Source organism: Mesoplodon mirus (assembly GCF_964341445.2).
Source record: "Mesoplodon mirus genome assembly, contig: HAP1_SCAFFOLD_956, whole genome shotgun sequence".
In the NCBI taxonomy this organism is placed as follows: domain Eukaryota; kingdom Metazoa; phylum Chordata; class Mammalia; order Artiodactyla; family Ziphiidae; genus Mesoplodon; species Mesoplodon mirus.
In genome coordinates this window covers 132,837-156,210 of record NW_028295090.1, presented here as the reverse complement: position 1 = coordinate 156,210, position 23,374 = coordinate 132,837, and the positions used below count along the sequence as shown (strand labels likewise).

Sequence of the window (23,374 nt, the reverse complement as noted above, 5' to 3'; positions counted from 1 at the left end):
TATAATCACATTCTGAATGTTCTGATGATTTTTGAAGAGGCTGGAATAGTTTCATTTTTCTTGTTTATTTTTTAGGGGTTCCTTATTTTGCAGATATATTAGAACTGGCTTCAACAAGCAAGCAGGTATCTTACAGGATATTTGGCTAATCCACGATAGGTAAATCTGGCTTTAGCTGCACTGAGAGAGACAATGGAAATTTTGAACTACTCTTGAGTGGGGCTAGGGAGCATAAGCAGATAGGGTAGGGGATCCTTGGAGAAAAAGAACCAGGCATGGCTTTCTTGACAGAAGCCATTTTGTTGTCTAAGCCTGGCCACAATGCTTGCCCTTGCACAGGTCTCAGTAATTAATGATCTTAAGGGAAGAAAAGAATGCAGAAACATTACCTGTTATTAGGCAAGAGAAGTTCTAAAGAGTCCCAGTTCTCTTTCAATGGCAAAGATTAGCCTGAAGTGCTCAGCTACCAGATCAACTGGAACCTAAGGAATAATGATGTTCACTTTTTTTTTTATAACAAATTTAATCAGTTATACATATACATATGTTCCCATATCCCCTCCCTTTTGCGTCTCCCTCCCACCCTCCCTATCCCACCCCTCCAGGGGGTCACAAAGCACTGAGCTGATCTCCCTGTGCTACGAGGCTGCTTCCCACTAGCTATCTACCTTACGTTTGGTAGTGTATATAGGTCCATGCCGCTCTTTCACTTTGTCACAGCTTACCCTTCCCCCTCCCCATATCCTCAAGTCCATTCTCTAGTAGGTCTGTGTCTTTATTCCTGTGTTACCCCTATGTTCTTCATGACATTTTTTTTTCTTAAATTCCATATATATGTGTCAGCATACAGTTCAAAATGTTCATAGCAGCCCTATTTACGATGTTGACGTTTTATGAACTTCATGATTTCAATCAACTGAAGCTTGAGCTCTGTCAATCATGCATATGCTTAAAACTTCTCCAGTTTGACAGTTCTGGGAGACACTGTTTTGGGAAAGATCCTCAGGGTTCTCCTTACTTGCTGCAAGTAATAAATCCTTCCTTCTCTCACTCTTTGATTTCATTGCATCTTTTGGCTCAACACCCACCAAGAGGCAAACCCAGTTTCTTGGTAACGGGAAGGGAAGAAAGGGCGTAAATGATGTAGAAGCTGCTCAGGAGCTGGAGCGCACAGGGCAGCAGTTCAGCTGGGGTGTGGGGGCTCCTGCTAGAGCCCTCATTGGGCTTTAATCCAGCCACACTGTTATGAAACAGGGGCTCTGAAGAAATTACTTGGGTCACTAAGGTCGGAGACTCATGAAGTGCCAGCATCCTCGTGTAATCCTCCCTCCCGTGACCTTGGGATCAATAGCCTAAAGACAAAGGAGGCCTCTGTGCTTCCTATCTCAGGGGCAGGAAGGGGAGCAGAATGCCTCAAGGTGGCTTACATAGCTATGTCTTAAAGCAGACTTGGAGAGAGCAGTGATTCAGAAGGAGGTAAGAAAACTTGGCGGGGGGGCAAGTCCTATCGAAACGTTTAGTGCAGTAAAGTGGTCTGAGGGGTCCACATAAGTACTAAGAACAATGATTATTTAATACAATTTTGCAACCTTAGAGCTGGAAAGGACCTCAGCAACAATCTAGTCCAAACCTTTCGCTGCCGTGGAACTCTTCCTTCAAACAAAATCTTCCATAGGAGTCTAAATACAAACCCACATGAAAGCAGGATTGTTCTGGTTGGGGAAGGGTGGGGGAGGGGCTGGGCGAGGTTAGGAAAAAAAGCTTATTCATAAGATTAGAAAAAAATTTTAAATCATCATGGAAGAAAATCTTTGAATTTATATTTTTATCATAGGCTAAAGAAAACATTGATTGTAAAGTTCCCCAAACGGACACATTAGTAATTTATAAAGTGAAGAGCCTTTGGATTTTAAGGGCATTTTTACTAAAGACATGAGAACAGGGACTCTGACTTTTAGTCTCACGGAAATGAGCCTTGGATGCAAATGTTCAGGTTTCTGGACTATGCTCTGCAGGCTTGGGGCAATGAGTCCCCAAGCCCCACCCCACCAGGTGGCGCCCGTGTTCGGCATTTCCATAACGTTTAGTTCTCTCCTCAAGGGTCAGACAGCCTGCCTCGTGTTTTGTAGGTTTAGATAATCCGACTGGCTGTTACGCTCAAGAAAACAACACTTGTGTGCTTCTGTTTTAACCTCCTTCCCTTTCACTTTCGTTCCAACTATCCAAATCCGCTTACCCTTGGTGTTGCCGAGGCATCTTAACTTTTCAGAAAAGCAAAGGGAAAACCCCCACCCATTCCAAGGAAGAAGACAGGAAGAGCCTTCTTTCCAGGGGGTCTGGTGCAGCAGGACGAAGGCTGGGAATTTGGAGACGTTTAGTTCAGGCTTTGCCAACCACACATCTCCTCTGGCCTCACTTTCCTCATCCTTAAAATGGCTCTGAGCCCTACCATCCGTGGCATCCCATTGCAGGGGAGTCAGACATACCTCAGCTTAAATTCCGGATCCTAGTTAAATCTATATAAAAGAGGGATGTCATCTAGTATGGTTACCGAGGTTAAATGAAAAGATTCGTGGCGCCGGTGGTGTCACAAAGTGGGTTTATTATTATTGGTTTCCTCTGTTAACTCATTACCCTCCGGAGGGACGCCCCTCAGTGGAGAAGTCTGAGAAATTACCCATGTCTTTCGTTCTCATTTTATTCATATTCAAGGGAGGTTCTAGAACTCTAGGCTGCAACTTGCTAAGAGATAGCTAGCTGACCGTGAGGTGCCGGCTGCCACTTCTGAGGCAGAAATCGGGGGCTGCTATTTCACAAACACCCCGTCAGGGCCCTTCTACCTCCCCAGCCGCGGCCCTCAGGCCTCGGCCAGCGACCAGAGAACGTCAGGCGGCGGGTTCCCAGCCTCCCGCCTCCCACCTTCCAGGGCCAGCGAGAGCTTCCGAGACACGCGCCGCTCAGTGGGGAGTGGCCTCGGCCCCGCCCCTGTGCGTGGCCACATTGTTGCGCCGAGGCGTTTCAAGGGGCGTGTCGCGGTTGCTAGGCGACCACACCGCTCCCCTTCCCGCCCCTGCTGCTCCTCTGGCAGTTGTCGACCCCAGCCAGTCCCGAGCGGACGCGCTGGGAGCTGCACTGTGTGGAAGAGAGGTACCGAGGAAACGTCGCGGCCCGGGAGGCAGCCGCCCCAGCTCAGGTGGACGCTGCTCGCCTGACCGTCCAAACGCCGCCCCTCCCTCCGGGGGGTCCGGAGCTAACGGATGGGAGGCACAGCTCGCGGGCCCGGGCGGAAAGATGCGGGGCCGCCAGGAGACGGACTGCCGCCCCAGCCGCGGAGGTAACGGCGCCGGGGGATAACGCGCTGGGGCTCCCGAAGGAGCCGCTGCAGCTGGCAGGCGAGGTCGGGGGGCGTGGATGGACTGGGCTGGAGGTTGAGCGAGCCCCCAAGCAGTAAGGACGAGGGAAGGGGTCTGACTCCCTCTCCGGGACTGGCCCACCCTCTTCCTCTCCATCAGCTCCCCTGCCCCCAGCCCAGCGCGGGAGTGGGCTAGAAAGGAGTTAGGCAAAGAAGAATTCCCACCCTGGGGATTATTTCTGAAGTCCTACATCGGGGGTATATGGTAGGAACTCTGAGAAGCTGGGATGTTTTTGGTGGGGCTTTTTAGCAAACTGGGGGACACAGGGAGCAATACCTTTTCCAATAAGCCCTGTTGCTCAGAGCAGATAACCAAGGGCTTTGCCGTGAGGGGTGTAGGTGAGGGGCTCTGCCGAGTAGGACTTTTTGTGGATCGTGTTTTGAGAGATTCTCCACCTTTCATAGGATTTTACACCTTAATGGAGAGTAGGGACCACCTGCCCACTTCATTTGCATGGAGACTACCTTTGGGTAATTTCCTTTGGCTATTTATAGGAAATCTTGTAGGTCTTCAGTCTGTCTTCTTCTTTGTAAATGTGGACGTCTGTCCCATTTTGTTTGTTTTATTCGTGCTGTTGGCAAAGAATCAGTCACATCCAGAATTTTTGGTTCTTGTCAATGAAGCAGTTCCCGTAAAGGTATAATTTTATCAGAATGTAAGCATGTTTTTTAAAAAGAGAACATTCCAAAAATAATTTGTAGTGGGTTTTCTGTTTGGTTTTTGTTTTTCGGGTTTTTTTTTTCTCTTTGTACTCCTATAACACATCGATTAAGAAAACTCTGGAATTTTACAAAACAGTTTTTATAAGCCACTAAAATATTCCAGCATAGTTTTAAAGATTAAAAAAAATTCTTCCCTTGCAGCTGGCTCATTATCATTGTATTCATAGTATATCATGTAAAAATGATACAATGAAATGCTGATGTGTGTTACTGGGAAATCCATGTTCTTGGTGGCAGATGAAATACATTATTCAGAGCCATCCTGTGGATTAAATAAATCCTCTCCGTCTTTTGTGTTCCCTTACAGCGGTGGAGGGAGGCACAGTGTTAAAGAGCAGAGAAATTATCATTTGGCATTTAGCTTCCACCATCCACCCGAAAATTAAGTGGGTAAAGATGTGAAATCCAGTACGTTTTGTAATGTAGAGAATCCCTATAGTATTTGCTGTAGAATTCACTGTAGTTTTCTACAAGTTAGATAGATGTTAAGTAGGAAAATAAATAAATAAATATAGAGAAAGCCCTAAGAAGGCCTTTTATTTCTTGCTTGTGAGACCCAGAAGTGCGTAGACTGGAACTATTCTTCCCTTTACAACATGTGGCCAACGGCTCAGAGAGGAAGGTAGAGTAGCCAGTGGTAGAGCTGAGATTAGAATCCAAGTCTCCGACTTGAAAGTACAGTTCTCTGTCTGTTTGTTTGTTCTGGTTAGCTTTTAGGCTTCAGATTTCAACTAGCCTTCGTTTTCAAGTAGTAAGTTAAATGAGATTCTTTTGATGGTCCCTATTGTTAACAACATTCAGAAAGTAAGACGTATTTTAACAATTTCAAACTATAAACCTAGAAATGCTGTCCTTTCTTTAAAAATAAAAAAAGGAGGAAAAGTTGGGTTTCCTCCCTTCCTCTGCCAAATACCCCTGTGGTGTGTATTCAGTGCCAAAATGCAGTGTGGACATTTGTTTGTATTAATTATTCTTTGTAGCAGATATGAAGCAGTTAAAGGGTGTTTTGGAAATACAAATTTATATACTTCAGTTACTGACAGATTTTATCTGTAATCCTTTCAACTAGATTGGATGATTTTGTCTATGATAGTGTCGTGATAATAGATGAAACCAAAGGCTCACCCTGTTCAAATGCACTCTGCAATCCTTCTGAACCACCTCTACCCAGAAGACTAAATGTAAGTAAATGAAGTAATTCTTTGAGCTCTAATGGGCCTGGAAAGGAGGAAGTGCTACTTTAAATGGTCAAGGTACAGTTACATGTCACTGGTAACCCAGGCTCTTTTTTATTCACTTTTGGTTTCTCTTGACTTTGAAATAACAGTTTCTGTGGTCCAAGTTCAGCTTTTCAGAATGATTTTGATTTGGAGCCCACCTATTCCTTTCAATCACTGGGGTAAATAGGGAAAAAAACGACATGCTACTTTTATCTAGATAGTGTTTGTTTTGTTTTTTTTCTGCGGTACGCAGGCCTCTCACCGTTGTGGCCTCTCCCGTTGCGGAGCACAGGCTCCGGACTCAGCGGCCGTGGCTGACGGGCCCAGCCACTCCGCGGCATGTGGGATCTTCCCAGACCGGGACACGAACCCGTGTCCCCTGCATCGGCAGGCGGACTCTCAACCACTGCGCCACCAGGGAAGCCCTAGATAGTGGTTATTTTTTTTTTTCATAGAATGATATGTACAGTATATTATGATGGCTCATTTTAACAAGAACAAGAAACAGAAAATACCTCTGAACTTACAGATCTGCAGATTTTTCCTGCACGGTAGAAATGCAGTCCTAGCTTATTAGTATGCTTAAGAGAACCATTTTATAGATCATAAATGAAACTTGAGCAATACATTTTGGTTTCGATGCATTTAATCATTTTGGAGCTTGCAGACATTTAGCTTTTGACACCGTTTTATGTTTAAGAGAATAAATTAATTCCCATTCCCTCGGCACTCATAGAGAGGTAGGGAGAGCAGGGTTTTGGACAAGTTCCATGACAGGGAGAATCTATCCTGTGACTTTAAAATTTGCTGCATATATCATCAACGAACAAACTGAATAATTGAGTAGACTAATTTATCAATAGTTCTCCTTCATATTTCTGTTTAAGACCTAAAATTATTTCTATGTAAAACACTGCTTGCATTTTTCATAGTCCTTCCCAACGGTTTGTCAGCTTTTGCCATTAAAAATCAACCCCTTCACTACTTTCAAGGCTAATAATATTACAAGATACGGGCTACATATATTTGGAAGGCTGGTCACCCTATTTTTAATCTCCTTTCCAAAGTGCAGTAAGTTTCCTTTCTCCACAAGCTTATTGTTTTTAATATGTAAAAACCTCTAAGAGCTCCAGAACCACCTATATACTCGTGTGTTGACTATCAGATTTCGTGGTTACTTGCTGACAATTAGCACATCTCTCTGGGAAACTTTTACAGTCCGTCATCATGTGACTTAAAGTCCATTTTAACTTTACTTCAGTTGGCCAGTGCTAATCACCATATAGTAGGGCAATTAAATTGTATGTTTCAGGATCAAAATGAATTTTTTTTACTGTGTGGTATTCAGAGTAACACAGCTTGCAAAACACAAGATTTTAGATTCTAAAACAATGCTGTCTTTGCAAATTTTGCTGAAAAAAGTGCTTTTGACCTCTTAGTAACACTTATAGTTCATTATGCCATGACTCCATTGCGAGACGCTATTGCTCATTTCACAAAGAGCTTTGGCTTCCTTGTTTATCCAAGATGCCCTTACATTCTTGTTGTAAACTATAAATCATCTGCTCATAGGCTTTTATTGGGTTAGCTTTGTGTTGCAGAGATTTAGGGTCGAGAACGAGGGAGGGGGTGGTGTTTTATATCTGGACGAGAAGGATATTCCTTTTCTGAATTTCTCAACAAGATCTTTAAGACTTGATTAACGCAGTTGAAGATTCTATTTGAAATGTCAAGAGTGCTCCAAATTGATCAGCTCGGTGCTTTGTGACCACCTAGAGGGGTGGGATAGGGAGGATGGGAGACACAAGAGGGAGGAGATATGGGGACATATGTATATGTATGGGTGATTCGCTTTGTTATAAAGCAGAAACTAACACACCATTGTAAAGCAATTATACTCCAATACAGGGGTGTTAAAAAAAAAAAAAGAGCGCTCCAAATTAACAATGTACATGAAGCATTCTTAAATAAAACAGGATTAATCTGGCATTATTTGTCTCTCTGGATATAATTACATAGTTAAAATATTTGAAGTCGATAGCAGACATTGGTCAGTTATTGTGATTATAACCCTAGACTAGAAATATATAGTGTTTTGTAACTACTTTAACATGTGTGAAAATTCTAGATTCTCCTAGAACGGAAGGAAGATTTTATTTATAGCACAGCAGACTTGATACATAATTGATTCAGAGCAGTATTTGAGTTATTACAGGAAAGGAAAGAAAGCTAAGGTGAGAACCCCTCCCTGTGTGGAAAAATTTCTTTCTGGAATTCTTCAGATTCATTGGAGGTTCAAACCTTGACAGTCCTCAGGGGACTAGACCTGAAGTGTCTTGTTCTGTTCTGGAAGCCACACTTGCAGAGAGATATAACGTGCAGCCCATACGTGTTGAGAACGTGAATAGGATATAGTAAGGCAGCCTGACCCAGGCTGTGTGAGGTGGAGGATGTGATGGGGATGATGAGCCTCGAGAAAAAATGGGGAAGGCAGGACAGCCCCTTTTAGGTATCTGAAGGGCTTTAACATGGAAATTTGGACACTCCTGTGTAGTTCCGGAGGGCAAAATAAGACTTAATTTGCAGAGAGAGAGATTTAGGCTCACTTTAAGGAAAAACCATGAGTCAGGAAATCCAAATGACATCCTTAATCTTATTGTAATAGTTCTGTGGAAGTTAAATTTCTGTTCTTATTAACAGTCTGTACCTGAGACCCTCTCTTTACCACAAACAGAAATGAATACCTCCAGAGCCAGCACAGCCTTACATGTAGGTAGAGTAGGTGAAATGCCCAGGGGTGGACCCTGGACCACAAATACCTTTCCTACCAGCTTGTCATTGATGACCGCGGGTCCTAGAGAGTCATTCCCTTGGGTTAAGGCATTGCTCTTTTTAAAGGTCAAATATGTCTGGAGAGATAACCCATTAAATTGCATGGCAAGTTGAAAGGAGGTTTTATGTGGGGGAGAAAGTGGGTGAGGTGTTTCCATGCATCCTAAGGGAAGGCTGATTGTGCAGGCCTTCACGGAGCAGAAGGCATAGTTAATGCCAGATGTCTGGTGGAGGGAGTCTGGAACTGCAGAGGAAGGCACCACAGAGAGAAAAGAGAAGCTGAAAGGGGATAGGGAGGGTGTATTGGAGTTTAAACAATATATTGAGAATTTTGCCTAACTGTTACCAGTGTTTTTAACATGTTTTATAGTTTCTGAGGGTCTTTCACATATATTATTAATTATAATTTGATTCACACAACATCCTGCAAGGAGGTATTATTATCCACATTTTAAAGATAAAGAAATTGAGGCTAAGAAACTGGGCTAAAGGTTAAGCCTACCCTGGGACCTACAGTTTTTGAGCAGTGTAGCCAGGACCCCAACCTAGGCCTTCTGACTTCACATTTCTTCAGAATGTGTCCCCAGGATTTTAGCAGTAAATATTTAGATGCATTTAGGTTAGGTAGTAAAAATTTAAGGAAAACTGGTTTAGATGCATGCAAATATTTGGTTTTGTTATGTAAATCTACCTAAGACCAAATAATTATAATTCCCTAGTTCAGCCAAACCTATCTCCTAATAGATTGTAGTGCCTTGAGGTAACCTGTTTTTTGGCACTTTTATAATTGTGAACAATTAGTGCTCATGTGAATGTTAGATGGATGGATGAGGCCTTTTTTTTCCATCCCTAAAAACAGGAATGGTTATTTGACTTAATTGCTGATAAACAAAATGTTGCATTATATTTACATCTTAGCAAGGTATTTAGGTTCTGTCTGCCAGCCTGTGTTTTATTTTCTTGACTAGTGATAGTTCTCTATTTTGGTATCAGAGACCTCTCCTGGTCCGTATCTTGCCTCTTTATTGAGAAACTCAATGCCAAAGTATGGCTACCGTTGTACTGGCTGCTTTGCTTATATGTAAGATGGTGCAGTGCCTCATTTTTGTAACTGTAGTACTATATAAATGTTTAAATTGATTAAATGACCTAAAAGAAGCAGGCAGGAACTAATGTCGTGCTTTTATAACTAAATAAGGGGCTGTCTAAAGTATGCCAACACTTAATTTTTTTTTCATCCCTTTTTTGTTTTTTATATTTACATCTTTTATATTTTTATTTATATAGGTGATGGGTCAGGTGTTGTTTGCTTAGGTTATATTAAAATTCTCTTTTTTAAATGGTTGGCCACTTTGGATCATTACCTTATAATTTGCGTTATATTTTAAGAGATCATAAAGATAGCTCAGAGCTTCTCTGGAATTATCTACCCCTGATCGTAGAGGCTCTCAATCATACAGATCGGGGGTAAAGTTCTTCAGGGTCTGTTAAGAAAAACAGTTGTTCTTTGAAGTATCCCAGACTATTTTTTTTAAACAACAGATGTAGCACTTTTTTTCTTCTTTCCTTCTAGCACATTCTTATATTTTTCTTAGTATTTTTTTTAGCGTTTGGCTTTTTCATTGTCTTTCCCTCCATCGAGTTTCAAAGAATCTTATTTCATTTCAGAGGTATTTAATAAGTAGAGTTTTCTTCTGCGGGTTATTGTTCCTTGCAGGAAAAGGTGATGCCAAATCAAGTAAAAAGAGTTGTATGCCTTTGTCACGTAGGCGTTTGCTGAGGGAGACTAGTGTATGTGTCTATGAGCAAGGGAAGGAGAGAGAAAGGAGACTCTTTGTCTTTAGGAGAGTTTTACAAGCAGCACCCTGGGGCCTTAGATTCTCACTGCTATTCATCAGATACATAAAGAATTGGCCTTGGTGATCTCAAGAGTTCTCTCTGGATTAGAAATTTTGTGATTCAATGAACTGAGATAGGAAGATGCGATCATGTATTTGGGGACCCAGGAGTAGACGATGAGGCCTTGGTTGATTCCAGGCCAAGGTCAACATTCAGCCCTACTGGAGAATAGTACAGGCACTAGGAGAAGCTGGTACCAGGTTATGTTAATGTTCTGGACCAAGATTCAGAAGACCTGGGGATCACATCCTGCCTCTGTCCCTGTATCATTTACAGAACACTTTAATATGTATTCATTTGCTCCTGGTACATGCCCTTAAGATTTGGGAAGATACTTGAAACAGTTTGTGAACAATATAGGACAGTATATATATAACAAGGGCCAGATTACGTGGTAGACTCGAAAAGCTGCAGCTAAGATGTGAGTGGAGCCATAGTTAGTATGGGCTTGGAGTAGTTCTAAGTGGAAGAGGGAGGACTAGCATTGGGCTTTGAAAGAGCGTAGGATTTGAGTGGATGGGGTGAAAAGATTCTCGGTAGGAAGACATACCAGTTAGAAGGAATCTAGCACGTTTCGGGTATGGTAAGATGACCGTCTTGTTTTGAACAAAGGGAGGCCTATGTAGTGGGGCTGGGGTGGCCACAGCAGTCAGGGAACCTAAGGATTAACATAACACGAGTTTCTAGAGACTCCTGCTTTTCTTATCTCACTTTTGGGCCTTTTAACTACACAACTGGCATGTTTTGTTGTTTTGTTCAGTCAGGGGGACGATTCTTTCGTTCTTCCACCGTTTTTAGTGACTTTAACATAGATTCACTTCTCTTTGCCGTAGATCACCACTGAGCATTTAACAAGAGATCCTACTCAGTGCTTCCTGAATGGAGGTGAGATGAAGGTAGAACAACTATTTCAAGAATCTGGCAACAGAAGATCTGATACTTTTCAGTCAGATGGCATCAACGACTCTGAAAAATGCTCTCCTACAGTTTCTCAGGGTAAAAGTTCAGATCGTGTGAATACAGTAAAATCCAGCAGTTCATCCAAAGCATCCAAAGTGTTGCCTCTGACTCCAGAACAAGCACTGAAGCAGTATAAACACCACCTCACTGCTTATGAGAAGCTGGAAATCATCAATTATCCAGAAATTTACTTTGTGGGTCCAAATGCCAAAAAAAGACATGGAGTTATCGGTGGTCCCAATAATGGGGGTTATGATGATGCAGATGGGGCCTACATTCACGTGCCTCGAGACCATCTAGCTTATCGATATGAGGTGCTGAAAATTATTGGCAAGGGCAGTTTTGGGCAGGTAGCCCGGGTCTATGATCACAAACTTCGACAGTACGTGGCCCTGAAGATGGTACGCAATGAAAAGCACCTCCATCGCCAAGCAGCCGAGGAGATCCGGATTTTGGAGCATCTTAAAAAGCAGGATAAAACCGGTAGCATGAACATTATTCATATGCTGGAAAGTTTCACGTTCCGGAACCATGTTTGCATGGCCTTTGAGTTACTGAGCGTAGACCTTTATGAGCTCATGAAAAAAAACAAGTTCCAGGGTTTTAGTATCCAGTTGGTTCGCAAGTTTGCTCAATCCATCTTGCAATCCTTGGATGCTCTCCACAGAAACAAGATCATTCACTGTGACCTGAAGCCAGAAAACATTCTCCTGAAACACTGTGGGCACAGTGCGACTAAGGTCATTGACTTTGGGTCCAGCTGTTTTGAGTACCGGAAGCTTTACACCTATATCCAGTCTCGGTTCTACAGAGCTCCAGAGATCATCTTAGGAAGCCGCTACAGCACGTCCATTGACATGTGGAGTTTTGGCTGCATCCTTGCAGAACTTTTAACAGGACATCCTCTCTTCCCTGGAGAGGATGAAGGAGACCAGCTGGCCTGTATGATGGAGCTTCTAGGGATGCCACCACCAAAACTCCTGGAGCAATCCAAACGTGCCAAGTACTTTATTAACTCCAGGGGCCTACCTCGCTACTGTTTTGTGACCAGTCGGGCAGATGGGAGGGTTGTGTTTGTGGGAGGTCGTTCACGGAGGGGTAAGAAGCGGGGTCCCCCAGGCAGCAAAGACTGGCGGACAGCACTGAAGGGGTGTGATGATTACTTCTTCATAGACTTTTTGAAAAGGTGTCTTACCTGGGACCCCTCTGCCCGCCTGACCCCAGCTCAAGCACTAAGACACCCTTGGATTAGCAAGTCTGTGCCCAGACCTCTCACCACTGAAAAGGTGTCAGGCAAAAGGGTAGTAAACCCTGCAAATGCTTTCCAGGGCCTGGGTTGCAAGCTGCCTCCAATTGTACGAATAGCCAATAAGCTTAAAGCTAACTTAATGTCAGAAACCAGTGGTGGTATACCTCTGTGCACTGTATTGCCAAAACTGATTAGCTAATGGACAGCTGGTGTGCTCAGAGATGATATGTAGGTATTTTTAATCATCTTGCAAACCTGAAAATGGAAAAAAAGAAACAACACCAAGCCCATTAATGGATATGTTTTTGGTAGACTAGATATCTTTTTTTAACAAGGCAAAGCATTTTTATATGACTGTAAAAGAACTCTTGAAGGGCTAATTACCTAACCAGCTTGTATTGGCCATCCTGGGATACATAGTAAAAGACTTTTTATAAGTCAGTGCATCTTTTGTTATTACTGTCAGGTGTTCACCAACCTGTGTATTATTCTGTGGGTTTAAATCCTTTTCTCTCAAGGTAGACGATATACCAGAAAGTATATCCTGAACGTTCACTTCTAGTCTCCCTCGGCATCTGTTCCAGAGGCTTAATTTGGGACATGGCCGTAGTTATAGATGAGACTGAAAACTAGATCTGCCGCGCACTCCAGACCCCACATGTGTATAGAATGCCTTAAAGAAGCTCACATGTAGAGGAAGAGAATTACATTAAAACCCCTTGTTTAAAAAACAGAGCAAAATTCTCAGAAAGAAGTTCAGACTTGAGGTGAAAATCAATAAGCAACTCTCCTGACATGATAATATTTACTGGGTGCTTATTAAATGTCAGGTTATTCGATCTTGACAGCAATCTTACAAGTGTTAGAAATCAGGGCTCAGAGAAGCCTGGTAATGGGCTCAAATACACCTTTGCTCCAACACCCTGGGGAGCTGGCTTTTGAGCCCAGATGGCTCAGTCTTCAAAGTCCAGGTTCAACCCACATGTAACACTCCCTCTGCTGGTGGCTGTGTGTGCGGGTCGGGTGGGGGGGTTCACACCGATTCTTCCTGCTGACACAACCTAATCTGGCCCACCTACTCTTCAGAAAGGTGAGGGGACTGAAGCCTCCAGAACAAACAGGCTGCCCCAGGGCCCTTCCGGGGCCGGACATGCTGCCCAATCCGTAAAAGAGCCCAGAATCACCACAGCAGAGGCAGTGCTCAAAGCGCCTTGCGAATTTTAACCTTCATTTCCTCGACGTCCTTTCACTGGCTAAAACTGAAGTCTTTAAAACTCAGTATTTGCCAGGTCAACCCTCCACTTCGCTCTTTCCACATCATGTCCCTAAAACAATTCCCCCATCAGCCTTGTCCCATCCTACCACCAAAGAGCAGGAGACAGACCCACCGCCCGGCCCCCAGCCCACACCATGCCTTCCATACCAGCAGGAGAACATGTGGCTGCCCAGGAGAGTGCTGGTGAGTAAAGGGAGGTCAGCCTTTTTGACGCAGTACTTCAAAGCACGCAAGAAGCATCTCTGCAACAGTTCGTCCATTTGCTCTGCAAGGAGAAGACAAGAACCACATCCTTCCTGAGGGCCGCAGAAGGCCCGCGCAGCACAAGATAAGTCCCCGCACGGTGACATCCGTACCTCACCCCTCAGCTCTGAAGGAGCCCATTCCCAGGCACCAAAGCTCCCAGACTCTCTAGAACACTGAGCCTTTACAGAGGTCTGACCCCACAGAGGGGGTCAGGCCACAAAGTCCCACCCAGCCAGGCGCGGATGCTTCTCTGATAGAGAAGTCAGAGCCAGAAGAAAACTAAGAGGGCCGTGTAGCTGGGATCAGTCCAAATAGCAGAGCCAACGGGTATCCAGGGAAACGCGACATATTCGGAAGACTCCCAGGTAAGATGGCAAAGGGCTGTGGCACCACCCTCACCAAAACTAAGGCCTTTCCCCGCCCCTCCCGGAGCCCTGGCGCCGCTCTGGTGGGAAGCAGAGCCGAGCGCTTCAGTCCCTACACTGAGAGGCGAGCGCCCTGCTCCTGCCAGAGCTGTACCTTGAAGGGTCTTGCTGTCCGTGGGCTCTGGGCTCAGGCCCCCGACACTGGGGTCTTCTGTAGCTTCCGACGGGGACTTCTCCCCACACCTCTGCTCAACCTCCCCCTCCTCCTCCTCTCCCGCCAGGGTCAGGCGCCTCATGTCTCCCTGCAAGGTGGTGTCTGCCTGGACAGACCCCTTCTCTTCACTGAGATCTGGGGGATCCAGGGCCAGTGGAGCAATGGATGGTGGAGAGGACTTGTCTCCAGATCGCCTGCAAAAGCCTCATGTCAGAAACACTGAGCAGCAGCCACAACACTCTCCAGCCCCGGTCAGGGGGTCAGCAGGGGTCCAGAGAGAGTAAGACCCACAGGCAGGGGTGTCCAGGAGAGGCCAGAGAACCTGGGTGTGCCTCTCAACTCTGTTTCCAATTCTGGGCCCAGAGAAGTCCCATGCCTCAGTTTCCTCATCTTTGAAATGGGGAGAGTAATTCTTGCCTCCTCCTTAACCCAAACAGAAATTCAGGGACAGAGAAAAATTAAAGACAACATAGTTAAAGTGGAGCTCCCCTTCCAAAGTATTCCCTTCATAGAAATTAAATATAAAGCCATTTTGAATTAAATAACCAAATGAAGATTGCAAACGCATCTGTAGTACCAGGTTGGTGAAATACAAACCCAAGGTTGAGCGTATGGAACAAATTACAAACACCTGGACTGCTCAAGACTGCTCAAGACTGCTTCTGTGTTAAATCAGAATGCAATCTAAAATAGATAAATGACAAGGACCAACTGTATAGCACAGGGAACTATATTCAATACCTTGTAATAACCTTTAATGGAAAAGAATCCGAGAAAAAACATATATGTATATATCTACATCTAGAATCACTAGATATACTAATGGTCACTAGAATCACTTGGCTGTACACCTGAAACTAACACAACACTGTACATCAACTATACCTCAACTGAAAAAAAAGAATGCAATCTAACCTGCAGAGTAGAGATTACAATGGCTTTATGCCACTAAGCCTTATGAAGACAGGAAAAAAAGGGACGCCACATAGCAGAGCGGTAAAAACAAAAAGCATTATGTTGTTAACTAAGATTATGCAAGTCAAACAAAGTTTTACTAACAGCCGCAGCAAGGCTTATTAAGTATGGCTACTAGTGAGGCCAGAGCGTATGTTTAGGCTATTCTGATCAGGTAAATACCGTAAGTGTTTTCAAAGGGCGGGAGGAGGGGAGACTGAGGCAGCCACTGATAAAACAATTTAGACAACAAGACCTTAACTGCCCAGACTAACAGTCAGAAAACAAGGTGCTGGGAGTACGTGAGTAAGCAGCCCTCAGATGCCTGCTGAAACCCACACTGATGAGGCTGTACCTCCAGCAAACCAGGGCTTGGCCAATACTTGTAAAATAAGTAACTCCAAGACTGACTCAAAACGTAAGGGTAAATCTATACCAACAGGCCACACAACACTTGGCCAGAAGACCAGGTATACTGCTTTCGAGAAAAGCACTACTTACTATTTTGGTTAAATGACAAGAAAATAACCAGAAAATAAACTCACATACAGCTCCAGAGAGCAACCGTCACAGTGAGAAAGTGCAAGTTCTGTAATGAGGAGGAGATCCTAAATGTGGAACTTGAACAACAGGAAAGTCATCAGGTTGTCACCCTGGTGCCTGAGGACCTACTCTACTTTGATTTGGATTCAGATGTGAGAATTCCCGAGCACTCATCATGGGGTCAGAAAATGCCTAAATGTACACGGCAGAAAAGGCTAGATCGACCAGTGCCATAAAAATAAAGAATATCACTGTACTGAGAGGCAGAGAAGACAATCCCTAAGGCCTTCTTCCAGCCCTAGGATTCTATAATTCACCTAGAAAATAAAGTTCTCGGTAATTTCTTTTCTAAACAGGCCAAAAAAAAATCTTTTCTCCACATTTTGCAAGGAAATTAATGTCTAGGGTCAGCAACTTGACTAAGGACACAGCAGGGATCAAAACTCTCGCTTCTCAATCCAGGCCCTGTGCTCCCTCCGCCCACCCAGCTCCCTATAAAACAGAAAAAGCATGGAACCCACCACAAGTGGTCCTGGTAGGTGTGGAGCACAGAGAAGCCCCTTCCCTTCACACCTGAGGTCAGCATCTCGGCTGTGACATGGCAGCAACTCCGATGGCAACGGGGGCTCTGAGAAGGAGGAGGTCAGAGACGAGGGTCAGGGAAAGTCTTCCAGGAGGGCACATGTCAGGACCAGGTTTCTACACATGTGTTCAAAGCACCACGGTTGCAAATCTGAAGCATCCACTTGTATCACAGAGCTAAAACTCGGTGCAGTCTCAATCTTATTCAAATTACCTACACATATGACTTTCAAAAATTCCTTGACCAAATATTCCCTTCTGTGTAAGTAACTCCTCTACTGATGTTATCATTCTTATATTCTTATTATGAACCAAACCCAGGCAGGACTCAGAAGGATATTTAAAGTTCCCTTTCTTCAATTTCAAAAAATAAATTATCTCCCCTATCTTAAAAAAGGCATAGCCATCCTATATGGAAATTCAGAAGGGAGGCCATTCATATGCCTTAAATTAGGCTGAGGGATGCCAGAGGGAAGAGAGAAGAGAGATACAGTGGTACCAACGAAAGGTTCCTTCTGAGTGGGTTCTTTATAACAGGCCTTGCTCTGTATAACATCTATCTAAGAACTGGATGTGTCCAAAATATCAGAAACAACCACATTTACAATAACTACAAAAAACTTCCAAAGCCCAAATGGGAAATCTCTGTCAGCCCACTGTTACTCAGCAATGCTCACACATTGCCTGTAAGGATCGGTGTCCAGCTGGCTAACAGGAGGGGAATATACAAGCCTGGCAACGTTGCCTGGACCCAAGGGAGACGATTCAAGGGCAGATTTCCCAACACCTGAACTTCAAAAAAAACGTTTGCTAATCCGGTGGCTCCACTTCCTGTGCCCATGGGTCAGTTCCTGCCACAGAATCTTTGAATTTGGCTTCTTTCCCAGTTCCTAAAAGACGGGTCTTTGTCTTCCACCCTTGGAATCGTCAATGGCTCAAGAACTTCGGTCTCGAACCTGTCTTGTAGTTTTCGTAAACTCCCTTGTACCCTCACCCCCTTCCATAAACCACCTAGGATTCATTCCCACATACATTCTAAATGCCAAACTCAGAGGCCAAATACACACTTATGTAGTTTTCTCCGATCTTGGATAGAATACTGGGGGGAAAAAACAATAATTTCACCATTCTTTTCAACTTCAAGTTTTGCTACAGGTAAACAAGGAAGGAAACATTTCTAGGTGCTTGGTTCCCAAAGGTTCAAGGAAAATGGGAGAATATGAGCAACAAAAATAAGATCTTTAAACACTGACCCCTCCCATGCCTACCATGTTTCCCTCTCAAAGAAGCAATGAGTAAAATAATAAGATGTCGTTTTTCATTCAGGATGATACAAATGAAAATGACCCATCATATGCAGTGTCGGTGAGCATGTAAGGAAACAGGCTCCATATACCCTGTAGGTAGGAGGGAAAACTGACACAGCATTTTTATAGGGCAACAGAAAATATGCACGATCTTCAGCCAAACAGTTCTGCTCCCTAGTATCTACTTTAGAAAAATATTGGCACTAGTGTCCCTAGAGGCCTCAGGAAGATCTTGTTTGTGATAGAGACGAAGTAGAGGCAACCACAATGTCCACTAGAAGAGGACTTTTCCCATCACCCCACAGTGGGTAAAAAGATTCAGCTTATCTGTGCTTGCTGACATGGAACATGTCCCCACTACCTGAAGTGAAAAAGTAATAGGGATAAAGTTTGTTCATTTGTATTTTTAAACATACACACCCCAAACCATACATTTTATATGCACGTGTATATATGCATTGAAGAAGGCTGACAAGGACGTGCATCAGAATGATAATGGTTACTTCTAGGAGAAAAGGATTATGGGGTGAGAGGGTTTTGATTTTTCAGAACTGTTCATACCATTACTTCCTAATTTATTTTAAAAAAGAGACACTGTGGTGATGGCTGAACAACCCTGTAAATATACTAAAAAAAATCACTGAATCGTACATTTGAAACAGGTGAATTTTATAGTATGAAAACTATATCTCAATAAGTCTATTAAAAATAATTAAAAGATGAGGATGATGATGTGGATGTTCGACAAAAATAATGTTGAAGTCATGCAAGGCAGGAAAGACCAAGAAAATGTCACAGAGAGGAGACTAAGAAGACATGACAACTAAATGCAATGTGGTACCCTGGACTGGATTCTTGAACACAAAAAAAGAGAAAAAAGACATCGTGGGAAAACTGGGGAAATATGCATAAAGTCTGTAATAGTGTCAAAAGGACTGAACCAATGTTAATTCCTTAGTGTTGATAACTGTACTGTGGTTATACAAGATGTTATCATTACAGGAAGCTGGGTAAGGAGTATTTCAGGACTCTGTACTATACTTGCAACTCTTCTGTAAATCTAAGAAAAAAAGTTTTAAAGGAGAAAAAAAACAAATAAATTTTAAAAAGGAAGAAGCAGCAGCAGGAGCAAATACCCTTGGCCCAGATGTATGGACACCCCACAGGCTCACTGCCATTCCCCACTCTCTGATTGCTCAGGAAGAATATGTTTTTTCTTTTAATCCTTTATCCATATGCTGTGAAGTTGTCATTCCCACCCCTCCCAAGTTTTCCCTAAGTTTTTTCCCCACAGGCACAGCTGACTGGCACAGTACCTGTTCCCCACCAAGGCAATGGCACAGAGGTCACCCTTCTGTACCCGAGGCAGACCAGCAGGGGGCACCACTAGCCCTGGCAGCATCAAATCTGCAGGAAACAAAAGCATCGCAACTAACTCCACAGTTTACTGCGTCATTTACTCACTTGCTCAACAAACATACATTTGTTAAGCATCAACTACATTATTCATAGTGAAAATAAAAAGTGGCAAACTGAGGGTCAGACCTTTTCCTTCTGGGAGACTAGTGGTCAAACTGAAGCACCAAGCTGAGGGTCCACTTCCATGATCTATCTTATTCTGGTTTCCTAAATTCAGTTTATTAATCTAAAGTATAGCATATGGCAGTTCACAGAGCACTTTCATGTCACTTATCTTATTTAAGCCTTACAGCAGGGTCAGAGAGCTTATGGAAGCAGCCAAGTAAGAGATGCAACAGACATGAGGGAAGAATTCTACTTTTCAATCATATGAATGCACAAAATGGGTACATTTATTAAAGTAGTTGGCCTTTACTAAGTAGGTTTCAGCCACTATCCAGAATATAGGAAAATACTCTTACCTGCTCCCCCCACCAGTTTTTCAAGCACCAGGGGCCATGTTGTAAATGTTGCTAGAAGATCAGGATAAGACCACAGGGTGTACACTGTCCAAGAAGAGAGCCAGAAAACACTTACTGCCCAAAAGCCAACCCCCTGGGGAATGGCAAAGCCAAACACTGAGGCCACATTAATCAACATGTAGAAAAGAAACTCAAGTCAAAGCTAGAGAGAAGGTTGTAAGGGGATGCCCAAAGAAGCTGCATTCTTTTTTTTTTATTAGGTTACCCCAAGTTTGTGAAGCGGTTTATATGTTATATGCTATTTACTTGAGAATCCTTGCTTCCTTTAGCCTTAGAGACCTGCATTCTTTACATATTTATACTGAGCTCTTTGCAGTAGTTTCTCTCAATCTACGATCTTGAGAAGTTATCACTTTTACTGGTCAGAAGACACATGAAGTGAGCTACAGCTCTAAGAGTCTGTTTAGCTGCCAAAGTTGGATATTTATGTGTAAGGCTAAAACTAGTGATGAAGTGAACATCTGCTTTTGCCTGTCCAGTATCCCTTTTCCCCTCCCTGGGAACTGAGTGCCCCTTTTCCTGTGGGAAACACATTCCATATAGTTTACATCAGGCTGACTCCCTTCTCAAAGAGGCTGCAGTCTTGAAGAAGGCGGAGACTTAAGAAACTGGGTGTCACTTGAGACTTGGAGGCACCTATTGTTCCACCTGGACGGCAGCAGCCAAACATGGCCATAGTGGATAAAAGTAGGGACAGAGCCCCAACGAGGATTCCTTTTATGTCCTCAGAAGCAAGTAATCCGAAACCAGGGCACCAGCCTGTAAGAAATTCTGAAACTTTCCCATGTTTATTATTTTTATTCTCTCTGTTTCCACAGGGATTAGCAGTAAAACCCTTAGATCAAAAAGGGCTTGTATGTGTACAGCAGCAAAGCAGGGTGGGGGTGGGGGTGGCCTGGGGTAGGAGACTGCACTGCGCTGCTGCAGCCAAGCTGGGAGGAAGAAAAGCCCCCAAATGACAAAGTAGGTGTCAGCAGCCATGGAAAAGAGAAAAGGACACTGCCTCTCTGAGATCTGTGACAAAGAAAGCAAGCAAAGTATCCTGAGAGCCAGACAAGAGCCTAAGAAAGAATCCCTGTGAGACATCGCAACCAAAGTCCACCACTAAGACAGCTGGGTATGGAGTTTAACTAACCCAGCTTCTTTCCCATCACAGTATCTCTTCAGTATCTTAAGAAAATTCCACTAGTGAAAGTTTTAAGAAGCATTTTTTACATGCCCTGAAACTCCACCCTTTTCATGACCTCGGCTCCAATCCCTACTTAACCCACTAGAAACCAGTGTTTCTTCACCTCAGAATTTCCCTTGGCAACCACCCTCTTTTTGTGTTAACCCTTTTTTCCCCTCACTTCTATAGCAGTTTCTGATCTTGAAAGACCCAATTCTAGGGACACTAAATCCAAAAAGATTCTTAGGGAGATTTTGCATTTATTTGTTTTAAGGAAGACAGATTAATGGAAGAAACAGATGTTAGGCAAGGACCATAGTAATGGCCATCTCCATCCCATTGCCATACCTGTCGGATATAGATTTTTCTCCAGTTCAAATAGGATGGGGTTACCACCACTCACGTACACAGTCACTGCATCCCCTCTGTGAGCATACAACTTCACAATGTTGAGTTCTTCCTTTCCAGGTACTAACTCAGAGACCTGATCCGTTCCAAGAGTGGGGAAAACAGCTGTCACATCGGCCCGAAGCTTTCTCCTGCAGAGAGCACACATACCTGGTATGTATGCTGCCTGGATGGATTTTAATAAATATTGAGGACTCAAGACTTACTATAAAATCACGAGGCCCAAGAAAAAGACTGGTTGATGATGCCTTATTCTCACTCTTCCAAAACATCCCATTCTCTTTCTCATCCAATGTCTCATCTATTTTCACATGTTCCTGGGGCATGTCTTTCCATTTTACAAAGAGAGGAAAAAACTGAGATCCGGTAAGCGACCCAAGTTAGCCTGCCACTGGAAACTAAGCCCTGCCTTCCTGACTCCACACATAGCTCCTGGACCCACTCCTTTCTCATCTATGCTTGCCAAATCTGTCAACTTATGATTAAACAGCTCTGCTAGGGCACCAAGAATGACAACTATAGAACACTGCCTCCAAAATTCCCAAGGTGACACCTTCATTTGCAAAACTGAACAGATACAGTTCTTACCACATGTGCCTTATCCCCTCTCACCTCACCCTCCACCTGTCTCTCCTGCCAGTGGTAATCACTAGACACTTCTTCTCGTATACTTGTAGTTCTCTGTGCCCCATCTAATCTCTCCCAAGGGACTCAAAGCTCTTGGTAGGGCAGGGACCCCGTTTTCCTTCATTTTGGCATCCTCCACGACACCTTAAACAGACTGCAGTCAATACGCGCTGATTGAATTATACGCTTTCTCGTAAACTCACTAAAATATCCAAAAGACAGCCTGGGAGATAAATCAGGCCTCCTCTCCATCTTCACTCTCAAAACACGTCTAACTCACCCTTGCCCGCCCCCCGGGGTCCCTTCTCCGGCTGTACCCCTCGGCCTCAAGCCCAGAAAAGGCTGTGAGCCAGCCGAGCTTGAGAGATGTCTGGGTGCCCTGGTGGGCAGAGCAGGCTCTTCTCTCCCTCACCTGTCCGACCCCTTGATGGCCGTGTTGGACTTGACCCGAAAGGCCTTGGCAAACATGTCTGCTGGAGTGGCCTGGGGAAGAGAAGGAGACCACAGCAGCCAGGGACTGTCAGGAAAGCGCGAGCACGGCAGCTTCCCAACCCGCAGTCCTGGGTGCAGCCATGCTTGGGCCGGCTGGGAAAAGGGCCCGGCTGGAAAAAGGGCCCGGCTGGAAACCGGGGCCGCGCAGCTTCGCGGCCACCCCTAGTGGCAAGGCTGGGAACTGAAGCATGGGGGGCGGGGCCGGAGAAGGCGGGGCGGATCCCTGCGCGGAGCGGTGCACCCTTTGGCCTCACCCCTTCTGCCGGGCTCTGCGCCTAGGCGAGTGGCTTGAGCGGGCGCGTCTGTAGTATCTCTGGGGCCAACAGCGATTCCGTTCATTTTTACTCCATCAGCGTTCTAGTGTGTTGAGTAGGAGCTCTGCCAGCTCTCATTCCATGCAGTTTAGTTCAGCTGCACAAAATTAATTGAACTCGTGTTTTCTTAAACTTGCAGGCCTCTTGAATGGTTTTCTTCAGGGCTTTTGTTTCTTAAGATCTTTACATTTTATTGCACACTTGGGGCCTCAGCTAGAATTCTTTCCGAGATTTTCTCCTTCCTGTTTTTTAATTTACATGAGGTGATAATAACAATAACAGGGAATCCACTTTAGTCCGAGGTTTGACCTCCTGTTAAGAGGAAAAAACTATACAAGTGATCTTCAAATCTGTTATTTAAAACTTTTTTTTTTCTTTTTGCGATATGCGGGCCTCTCACTGCTGTGGCCTCTCCCGTTGCGGAGCACAGGCTCCGGACGCGCAGGCTCATCGGCCATGACAGGCTCAGTGGCCATAGCTCAGGAGCCCAGCCATTCCGCGGCATGTGGGATCTTCCCGGACCGGGGCGCGAACCTGTGTCCTCTGCATCGGCAAGCAGACGCTCAACCACTGCGCCACCAGGGAAGCCCTGAAACATTTTTGGTTACAAAACCCCACATTTTGGGACCTTTTTAGGTGCCTT

At 44.3% G+C, this 23,374-nt stretch overlaps 1 protein-coding gene and 1 pseudogene across 2 annotated transcripts; one reads left to right on the top strand and one right to left on the bottom strand.

Moving 5' to 3' along the window:
• Nucleotides 1–3,129: 3,129 nt before the first annotated feature.
• Nucleotides 3,130–12,494, top strand: LOC309797770 (dual specificity tyrosine-phosphorylation-regulated kinase 3-like; the record flags this gene model as incomplete). Its single annotated transcript, XM_082646193.1, has 3 exons — nucleotides 3,130–3,334; nucleotides 5,205–5,316; nucleotides 10,920–12,494. Exons 1-3 carry the CDS (start codon nucleotides 3,258–3,260, stop codon nucleotides 12,492–12,494), a joined length of 1,764 nt encoding a protein of 587 aa, XP_082502319.1. The 5' UTR covers nucleotides 3,130–3,257.
• On the bottom strand, nucleotides 12,412–22,500 carry LOC309797769 (eukaryotic translation initiation factor 2D-like; annotated as a pseudogene). The gene is made up of 8 exons: nucleotides 22,338–22,500; nucleotides 21,239–21,429; nucleotides 19,663–19,746; nucleotides 19,099–19,189; nucleotides 16,415–16,521; nucleotides 14,337–14,590; nucleotides 13,719–13,836; nucleotides 12,412–12,550 (listed from the first exon to the last, which is right to left on the bottom strand). The product of its transcript is annotated as a eukaryotic translation initiation factor 2D-like (transcript).
• Between the last annotated feature and the right edge of the window lie 874 nt (nucleotides 22,501–23,374).